The sequence below is a fragment of the Heliconius melpomene genome, chromosome 20, assembly GCF_056956725.1.
Source record: "Heliconius melpomene rosina isolate 202511_hmr_F chromosome 20, ASM5695672v1, whole genome shotgun sequence".
Taxonomy (NCBI): Eukaryota; Metazoa; Arthropoda; class Insecta; order Lepidoptera; family Nymphalidae; genus Heliconius; species Heliconius melpomene.
In genome coordinates, this window is record NC_140408.1 from 8,623,869 (window position 1) to 8,634,970 (window position 11,102).

Consider the following 11,102-nt stretch of genomic DNA (forward strand, 5'->3'; position numbering starts at 1 on the left):
AATTAAATTCTTAGACAATTATTTTGAAAGTTCTGCGAATCGAATTTATAGCAAGCCTTTGTGCCTAAAAGCTTATAATTGTTTTTAATCTACTCAGAACGTGACCGTCCTTGAGATAAGTTTAAGCCGCCTACGGTTAAAATGTAATCACAAATGACTTTGAGCCACAGAACTTGGCAAATTTGAATTTTTATCAGCAAATGCTAGTATTAAACGATTTAAAATGCAAACAACTTTCTATTAATGGATCTGTTCCGCTACGCTGTTGTCTTATTTTCAACTATAGCTATTCTTTATTGTAGTACTACTGCTAGGTCTTATATTAGGTCTTAAATAATAATGAACACATAATTGTATTTAATTGAAATTATGATTAGACTACTTGTTGGGATTTCTTGTATTTTTTTTCTGCATACAGCTTGATAGGGCGAGGGAACTTAGTGTTAAGGCGCTCCGTTCCACGTGACATCACGTGACTCTTTGGCGCAGTCTTACTTCAAACACGATAGATGTTACTTCCACTCGGGTGTATTCATAGCGAAAAACGGAGATTCGGAATAAACAGACACTAGGTTCTCTTTGCCTACTGTGCTAAATGTGGGGTAAAGAGGAAAGCCATAAATATTCAAATAACGAATAGCAATTAAGTAAAAAAAGTAAAAATACATAGAATAAATGAAATTCTAAGCAATGTGAAGTATAAATATACATTTTGTATTTCAAACCGTTTCTGTCTAAAGATTGTTTATTGAAAGCAACATTAGCAGGACAATTTATGATCAAAGTAATATTTAAAGTTCTCCGTTATTAGCGAGTGTATAAATCAGAACTCGGGAACCTCGTTTGGGTGTCCGCCAAAGCGTAATTAGTACACAGGCCGCACGGTCATTACAATGGAATGACCAAAATTTCTACAACCCCACCTTTTATTTTAATTTACCAATTAGGTCATAGTGTTTTTCTGTAATTTCATCAAATTTAATTTTTATGCTAGAACAAACAAGTCCTTTTACTTTAATATGTGCTTTTGTTTATCTGGACTTAAACATCGACCTAGTTTCTCTGACAAATAAGATTTTCATTTTATTATTCCCACCCGTAATGCCGACCGGCTAGTACAAGTTACACATACCTAATTCATGAAAGAGAGAAGAGATACACTATATGTGTAAAAATTAAGATTAGATATTAAAATATGCTTAAAAAGATAACATTACCAAAAATATTATTACCATTTATTTTTTAGGTGCGATTCGTGGATCAACAATCACCAACTTATGCAAAAAACAAAAGAGCATGCGAATTTTGGATAAGAGGCACTGGTAGGGGGGTCCTAGAACATCCTCAGCATTCCCTCCCGCCGAACACAACGTGTCTCTATCACATGCAGGGTATCGACACTTCTGGTCCTTCGGGCAGGAATATTATTTACAGGCGACAATTTTCCGCACCGCGATTCAGAGTGTGGTTCTCAGTATTAAAGTTTTACGTCACCAATGCTATAAATCCGAATTTGCCTGAAGATGAGTATTGTGGAAGCCATTTGAATATATGGGATGGCCCTATGAGGATATCTCCCGGCTGCAGTGATATTTTTTGGTAAAGTGGTTTCGTCAATAGTACTTTTATCGGCTTTGTAAGCTTTACTCGTATATGTAAACCCTCTAACTATTTGAAACCTTCTAACTAATAATAAGAAAAAACAAAATACGATTATATAACAAATATTTTTGTAGACAATAATAGTAGTACTATATGTACTATAATATATCTAGGGCATAGGGATGTTTTTTCAAATTTTCAATTAAAAATCCTTCTTCAAGAAAATAGAAATTCAAAGGATTTCCTCTTAATTCACAGTGATAAAGAACGTTCATTGCAAATGTCACGAGCGACGTCCCCTCAATCCGTAATTGTTGGACGGCCCCCAACAAATGCAACGCTAGTCGCGAGATTCTGCAGGGAGCGTGCACCTCGAACATGCGAACACGCCTTGTTAAGGAGATCTAGGGCATGTGCCAGAACAGAAAGCTTTCTGTCTAAAGGAGACTCGTTGACTTTAGAATTAAAGTTGACTCAAGGAACCGCTCTGAAGTAAGAATTGATTTTATTTGATTTAAAAGACAGTTTTTAAAAGTTTCAAAGTTTTTGATGAAAATCATTTTTTTTTTTTTCTTACTTATTTATACTTGCGGTAGTTACGTAAATTCAACAGTTCTATTCTACTTTAATATTTTTCTCGATTTTACAATTTAAATTTAAGAGAAAAAATTTTTTTTTATTCAGTAACACATTTTAATTTCAAGTTAAGTAACCAATTATATATAATATAATCCTATAATATAATACCTTTGATTGATTAGTTATTTAATCCTATAATATAATACCTTAATTGAAAAAAAAACCAGTATCAAATTTAATTTTAATAATATTGTATTAATCGTTCTAGACCAGTTTTCTTCAAAGCTCTATATGAATTTGTGGATCTACATCAAGATGGGGAACCGTGGGGCCGTGGACCATGTTCGAGACGCTTTGTATCGAGATCCTTTCCTGAAGCACCTCCTGACCCACCTGTCACATTCTCTTCACCGCGAGATGTTTTCTTATATGGTAGAGGGGGCAACAGAAACATAAGGTTCTTAAAGTTGTTTATTTATTTTAAATTACATAGTTATTAAATAAAGTAGAAAAATAAGTGCCGCGTTGAGGTGGTTAAAATGTATGAAAAAGTTGAGAATATAATGGTTAATTCATAGTTTTCTTTGTCTTCTTCTTCCTTAACTTATCTAAATGAAGTCATATTGAATAATCAATATTTTACAAAATATATTCAACAACTTCCTTTTCCTTAGTTGCACATATCGTTTCGAAGCAAATCCTGGAGAAGTAATACGTCTACGTGTGTGGGGAATTCGTAATGGTGGTAGACTCTGCAGATCAGTTCACTCCGCTCATTCACCGTGGTACAGATGTGGGGGCAATCCTACTGCTGCTGTTAGAATATTTGAGCGTCCGTGGAGGGATAGTGGACCCGGTATACCTAGAGACTGTTTATGCAGGTGTGTAAAATTAGTAAATAATTTTCTTCCATTAAAAAAGAAATATTATTTTTATAAATGGTCTTTATAATTTCATCAATCAATTATTTAAAGGTATAAAAGTAGACCCTAATATTGCATAAGCAATTTATTTTCAGATTTGGGCAAAGTAGAAACACGAAGAAACAACTTGATACTATGTGTTACGAAAATTCGCTACCATAATCTAGAGTAAAATTGTAAATATAAAATTTCACATCTATTTCCTATTTCGACTTTCTAGTGACGTGAACGAATACGAATTTACGTCTACGGCAATGGTGACGGAGCTGAAATTCGATGTCGTAAATATGTCGGCGGTTGACGATTTTCGGTCTTTCGGCTTCGAAGCATCCGTAGAATTCATTCGACTTGACAGTGTTTGCGACAGTACACACCGAGTGTACGGTGCTAGCGGAGAAATGAGACTGTCAGCCCATTCGCCCATGTCAGATGCTGTGAGTATTATTTAAATGGAAATATAGGAAAATAGCTTATGTTTTAAATAAGTTTTCCCAGTTTGTTAAATCTTATAGGAAATTTGTAAGCATAAAATTACCATAATTGTGTTGCTTTCCAGTCAAAGTACGCAAAATTTTGAAAATATTATGTTATTTTTCTTTCATGTTATTATTATAGCAAGTTAAAATTTTAAACGTACTACTTAAACTTGAAAATTATGTTGAGAATATACAAGAACATTTTATTTTAGTAATTATCATAAAAATGTTTTTATAATGATGATATTTAATAGCTTGTTCATAGGTGTAATTCCTAATAGAGCTACATACCTCGATTACCACTTTTTGCGATGGTACTTGTATCGTACTCGATGCTTATTACAGTTTACTTTTTAATTAATGTATTTAAGTTAACAAATAATTTAAGTTATTTTTTTAATAAATTAGTTATTAAAAAAAGTTAATTAACTTAATGTTTCTAAACTTCAGGAGCGTTGCGAGCATCGTCCTTGGTTAATAGACCCAGCGCCAGGTAGATATTTGTACTTACAAATTCAAGGAAGTATACTTAAAGAGCCGGAGCTAGACAATTTTACACTGCAGAATAATATTACGGTTGCCCCAGATTTGGGGCACATGTGCCGAACGACGAACCGATTAGCGGTGTACGCTGGGGGCTTAACTCCAATATTCATATGCCCCAAGCCTCCTGAAGAACAGGTAAAGGCCTTATGTATAATGGACTACTTTAATGCAGTTTACTACGTTGTTTCGTTTTGTCTAATTAATATTTATGTACATAATTATATATAGTTTTCTAAGAATGTTATTTTACCAGCAAAAGTTATTTTAAAAAAAACATGCTTAAATAATATTCTGGAATTATTATTTTAAATATAAACTCAATATAATTCCTGCATCTTTTTAAGTTCAGGATGTTTTACTGAAGCTTTAATTTATCTTTATTTTTCTTATATTTTTGCACAAGGATATTCTCAGAAATCAACTTTATTTAGCATATTATAATGTATAAAAAATTCAATTGTGGATAATAAAAATTAAATTAAATATTAGAATACAATACTACCAAAAAACAACAGTAATTTGTCTTAAACTTCATTCGCATTCAACATTCACACATTATATCATTTATATTAAAATGTAGTCTTCCTTGGAAAGATAATTATGGTTGGAGAATAATTGTTTGGCTTGTTTTATTCTTTTAAATTTTCGAAGTTATTGTTATATTTCACACGTTTTTAGATATTTTATTAAATAAAGTGACCAAGTTTCCACCCGATTTTAAGATATTGTGAGCTATGTGCCGTGACTAGAAATGGGAAATGGAAATAATTAATTCCACCCATGTGGAAATCGAATTCACAGCCGTCGCGTTAACAGTCAATTTATGCACTAAGTCACGACGGCCTCTATTAGATATAATTAATAATACTATTTATTTTACAGGAAGACGATGTAGTTGAAGTGTTTTCTGAAGGTTGGTCCAAGGAAGTCGATCCACTCGCTCGACATGTGTTGGCACCACCACCGTCTCCAGACCTCTTCGATCTTGACTGGCCAAGATCTTTGTCTGTTGAATTAATTCCTGCTGAGAGTGGTTCATATTATGTGACTTGGCTAGAACTGTCTAGAAGGTAATTTTTATTATGATTTTTGAGTATACAAGATAAATACGGAATTTTTAATTAAATTGTTGGTATTGATATTTCCTTAAGTTTGTGGACGTTATTATTTTGTTATAATATAGTTTTTGTTTTAACTTTTTGGTATTCATTTTTTATTTCAAAAATTTAAACTTAACGTAACTTCATAAGTAGCATTTTACCATAAATAAAACTACTAAGAAATAATGTAGAATACAGATATTAGTATATAAAAATATACCTTTTAATATTTTTGCATAAATTTATTGTTATATTATTGCCAAATTATACAAAATCTTTACATAAATTACAGTTCGATAAATTATAGCTTGAACCTAGTAGTTATTCTAAAGTTTTAGTTATATTATTCTCAGTCACATCATTTTTTTTTTTCATCTTCGTGAAAAAAAAAAGAAGTTTCATCTAAATCCGTTCAGCAGCTTCTACGTAAAAGTGGTAAAAACATCCATCCTCACAAACTTTCACATTTATAATATAATGGATTTATAATATAATATAAGGATAGGATAGGACGTATATGTTTTTTTTTTAATATTCCAGGCACCCGAGCGACCGTGGCGGTGTATTCGCCCTGTCCGGTGATTGCCAATACAAGTGTACATCACTAGACGCGTGTATAGAGCCATCACTATGGTGTGACGGGATAGCGCAGTGCCCGCAAGGGGAAGACGAACGTTTGTCCCAGTGTTCAGCCTTATTGAGAGTGCCCGCTCACTACGCCGCGGCACTACTTGCCTTTACTGTGTTAGCTGCTTTTGCTGTGGTATGTCTGTTTGATTTATTTCTCTTGTTTTTTTGTTTTTAGTGTCACCCTGTATAGGAATATAGCAGAGTAGGCAGAGACCTAGTGTTAAGTCAATCCAATTTTCGGGATATTTTATCTTGTTACCAGAGCCTTGAAATGATAATATTAAATAAATATTTCCCCGAGTGGGAATTGATCTCACAATAGTTGCGTTTACGGCCACTCGCTGTGCCACTGCGTCACGAGTTAGTTAGTCAGTTTTTAAAGTGTTTTTGTATCTTTTGATAGTTTTTTTGTTAAAGTCATTATTTTCAAAGTAATAATAATTTCCTAAATTTACTTATTGTATATCAATTCCAGATAGCAGCAGCGCGTTCGTGCCGCAGGCGGCGTTCAGCGCTGCAGCAGAGACTAAAAAGCCTTTCGTCCGACACGGCGATATTCGACGAGAAAGAAGTGATATGCTGACCAAGCGAGGACTCTGTGCGATACGTGGAAGTCGATAGGGTCACCACTGTCTGACTGACTTCCTGCGCAGAGTCTGGTTTTGTACCAATGTTTATTCTTATCTCCTCATTTGTGAAGATGAATGAAATTAAACGGTTTTTTTGTATTGAGTACGTAATTGTACAATAATGATATTGTTGGTGTTCAGCTAATGATAATTATCATTATTTGTTGAGTCAATGATGAGAAGAGTTCAATGAAGTGGCTGTGGGTTTAAATCCCAGTCGGAATATTATATTGACCCGTTTGCTTGGTTAAAGAGGAAATTTAATATATTATTGGTTCGGAGATTTCTTTTTGTCTACTTCTCATAATGTGAGAGGTGTATGTATGAAAGGGCTATATAATTTTCATAAAATAGCAATGAACAATATTTTTCTTTAATATTTTCCTTGACTTTTTAAATTAATTATTATTATATTTTATTAGTACTTGTAATTTATTGAAATATTATAAATATTATTTCATTAATAGTTTCTTTAAACTACGTAACATTGCTTATCAAAGAAACTGCTCAAAATTCAAATGAATATGTTCATCAAACATTAACAAATCCGTAATTTTCAATTGTATAAATAATTTCATCTAAGCTATCATTTCAAATGCATTTGGACCAAATATAGTTAATTGATTTTTGAGTCCACGCTACAAGCCTGCCTTTTAATTTTCATTTTATTTAAGAGTCCATTAAGATTACCGACAATATTATTCTGGTATTGAGCATTAACGCACAAATATAAAAAAAACTCGGTCAGCTCGTGGCACAAGTTCAGCTGTCAAACATGAATTACTCGATTGTGATTTTAAAAGCGTTGTACATATTTTAAATTAGAATTCCTTAAGAGATGGTAAGTGAAGTTCTTTAATAGATATGTAATTAGGCTTTACAAGGATATCGTTGTGGCAATAATTCTGTTCATATTGTGTTAAGACGATTGGTAAAACACCTGTGTTCTTATTGTTGTTCTAAATTTGTATACGTGATACTGTACTGCCATTTTATAAAACAAAAAAAAATGTTCATATTAAATTTATCCAAAATAATAAATATTATTTAACCAGATAAATTATTATACAAAACTAATTTATTTTACAAACAAATGATTTTTAAATGTATCGTCTATTGACGTAGATATTGCAGTTGATGGCCACAGATACGCCACAGATAAATAAATAAATATTGATCTAATATATAGAGTAAATAAAAGAAAGATTAAAAATTCCAATTATGAAATATCCTAAATTGTGTAAATAAAATTAACACTATTCATATCTTAGTAATGTATTAAAGTGATATAAAAGAAAATTGTTTCCCAAGGAAATTATTGAAATCTATAAATACATGTTAACTATTAGTGAAATTGTAGACTCGAAATCCTACGGAACACCTCGTTGTATTAACAATAAGGTAATGCGGTTTAATGAAGTTAGTTGTATTAAATTAAATATTATAAACTGTGGTTATACTTGTCTGTTTATTTCTTATAAAATATTATATTATAGCATATTATATTTTATTAAATTTTAATTTACCTGCGGCTTGGTCCGCACGGTAATTGAAAGTACCGTAATACATGATAGGATTGTGTAAGACGTATGACTCATTCGAAGTACCCAAGGTAACCAGACCTAAGATACAGTGGTTATATCGAATCAATTAATGTCATGTAATATATAGCCTTTTTAGATAAATTAATTATATAATATAATATTTTTTTCAATTTGAACCTATAGTTTCTGAGATTACACCGTTCAACAAAACAAACTCTTCAGCTTGTATAAACGAATATCTTTTATGTATGTGTAATTTTTATTATGTGTATTTGTATGTATAATTTGTGTCAATTTGTTTTAAGCGAATTATGGCGCAGGAGCATAAGCGTGGGACTTTAAACGAACAGGTTCGATTCCCACTCGAGGAAATGATATGTTTAATATTACCATTTCTTCGCTTTGGTGTTGAAGCAAAGCGCGGCGTTGAGTTTCGCCATTCAATACTGAATGCCTCCAAAATTCGGCAGAAAGTGAGCTGAGTGTTTTAATACTAAGTTCCCTCTGCCTACCCTGCCACATGCAGGACACAGCGTGAAGCTGAATAAAAATTATTAATTTTTTATTTGTCATACAAACAAACAAGTATAACACAGCAATATAGAATCTAAATTCGATAAAAAAAAATATATAGAAACTGTTAAACGAGGTGTAGTTGTAATTTATAAAGTGTTCTTTATCGATAAAAAAAATTGTATTACATAAGTGAAAATGATTTGAACGAGTTCGGTGTTTACGGACGGACGTTTTAAACAATTTTGTTAATTTTTAAGGTTTGTTATTATAAAAATAAATTTTTAGAAAAGTCATTTAGAAAATGTTTATATCGTCTTCCAATATGTACGTTGATTCAGGATTTTGTTTTCCTTAAGTTATTCCACTAGGATTGTTATCCACAAAGTTTTACGTTGGTTTCTATGATAGCATCGGGCTATTTTTAGCATTTGAATACGTTATTATGCTAATATACCCTATTTGTATAGATATTAGATAAAATATGTACATATCTGATTAACATTTACTATTTTAAACGTTTTATGCAACTGTTGATATATGCAGCTTCTGTTGTTTTTAACACTTATTAAAATAATATTTTTATATGGCTCATATTTTTAGTAACAAAATTTCGTTGGCATTTTATTAATATACCTAATTGTATAAAGAGACAGTAAGTTACAGTTTTGCTTAATAATTATTTATAGAAAATATTTCATAGAACGTTTCAAGCTTTGTGGATAATAAGACTTATTGAAAATATAAAAATAAGGTTCCACTAATGGAAGTGAACTATCCAAATCAGGTATTATCCTGGAAGACAATAATGATGGAAAATAGCAGATTAAGCAAAGATACTAATTTCAAATCATTCAAGGCGAAAGTAATGGTGATATAAGAAGTTTTGAAATAAAATTATTTATTGCATGAAAATATGTTTCATTTGAAATTTCCTAAGATATCTATTTTTTTTCTTATTCAGCTCTAACCTGTACACAGAGGGAACCTAGTGTTAAGACCGTTAGTGCACCCCTTCCCGCCGAATTTTTCAAGGCATTGCGAATAGCGCGGCGGAGCACAACGCCGGGCTTTAGCCAAAGAGAAGAAATGAAAATATTAATAAATAATAATATTTATTTCTCCGAGTGGGCATCGAACCCATAACCGCTGCGTTTCGGTCACATCCTTATGCCGCTGCGCCACGCCGCCTCTATTATTAAAACGGTCTTATTTATTAAAATAAATGTATATTATAACTAGCGGACGCGCGCAGCTTCGCTTGCGTATTTAAGGGTGAATTCTAATAACTCATGAAACATGTGTTCAATGAAATATTTTTAAGAATCTAAATTTCAAATTTTATAAAAATCGGTGGCGATTTAAAGATTTTTCCATACAAACTTTCAACCCCTTATTTGCACCCTTAGGGGGTGAATTCTAGAAAACCATGAAACATGTCTTTAATTATATACGTTTAAGAGTCTGAATTTCAAATTTTATAAAAATTGGTGACGTTTTAAAAAAAACCTATACAAACTTTCAACCCCTTATTTGCACCCTTAGGGGGAGAATTCTAGAAAACGATGAAACACGTGTTCAATTAAATACTTTTAAAAATCTAAATTTCAAATTTTATAAAAATCGGTGCCGATTAAAATTTTTTTTCCATACAAACTTTGAACCCCTATTTCACCCCTTTAAGGTTAAAATTTTTCAAAATCCCTTCTTAGTGGATGTCCAGATTACGAAAGTAAACATCTGTCCAAATTTCACGTTTCTACGCACAGCGGTTACGGCTGTGCGTGCGTCTTACCTCAGTCAGTGAGGACAAGTCCTTTTATATATATAGACTAGCGGACGCGCGCAGCTTCGCTTACGTATTTAAGGGTGTATTCTAATAACCCATGAAACATGTATTCAATGAAATATTTTTAAGAGTCTAAATTTCAAATTTTATAAAAATCGGTGGCGATTTAAAGATTTTTCCATACAAACTTTCAACCCCTTATTTGCACCCTTAGGGAGTGAATTCTAGAAAACCATGAAACATATGTTCAATTAAATATTTTTAAGAGTCTAAATATCAAATTTTATAATAATCGGTGGCGATTTGAGAATTTTCCCATACAAAGTTTCAACCCCTTATTTGTACCCTTAGGGGTGATTTCTAGAAAACCATGAAACATGTGTTCAATTATATACGTTTAAGAGTCTGAATTTAAAATTTTATAAAAATTGGTGACGATTTAAAAAAACCTATACAAACTTTCAACCCCTTATTTGCACCCTTAGGGGGAGAATTCTAGAAAACGATGAAACACGTGTTCAATTAAATACTTTTAAAAATCTAAATTTCAAATTTTATAAAAATCGGTGCCGATTTAAATTTTTTTCCATACAAACTTTCAACCCCTATTTCACCCCTTTAGGGTTAAAATTTTTCAAAATCCCTTCTTAGTGGATGTCCAGATTACGAAAGTAAACATCTGTCCAAATTCCATGTTTCTACTATCAGCGGTTACGGCTGTGCGTGCGTCTTACCTCAGTCAGTGAGGACAAGTCCTTTTATATATATAGA

General features: G+C 31.9%; 1 protein-coding gene across 1 annotated transcript in view; it reads left to right on the top strand.

The window, feature by feature from the left end:
- LOC146527839 (uncharacterized) overlaps positions 1-9,457 on the top strand; it is a 106,708-nt gene extending 97,251 nt beyond the window's left edge. Inside the window, exons 6-14 of the mRNA XM_085204057.1 lie at positions 1,247-1,599; positions 1,861-2,094; positions 2,450-2,638; positions 2,856-3,062; positions 3,325-3,538; positions 4,031-4,261; positions 5,009-5,196; positions 5,767-5,989; positions 6,332-9,457. Of these exons, the coding sequence (XP_085060183.1) occupies positions 1,247-1,599; positions 1,861-2,094; positions 2,450-2,638; positions 2,856-3,062; positions 3,325-3,538; positions 4,031-4,261; positions 5,009-5,196; positions 5,767-5,989; positions 6,332-6,439 (1,947 nt within the window). The 3' untranslated portion in view covers positions 6,440-9,457. The remainder of the gene's footprint in view (positions 1-1,246; positions 1,600-1,860; positions 2,095-2,449; positions 2,639-2,855; positions 3,063-3,324; positions 3,539-4,030; positions 4,262-5,008; positions 5,197-5,766; positions 5,990-6,331) is intronic.
- The last annotated feature ends 1,645 nt before the right edge of the window (positions 9,458-11,102 follow it).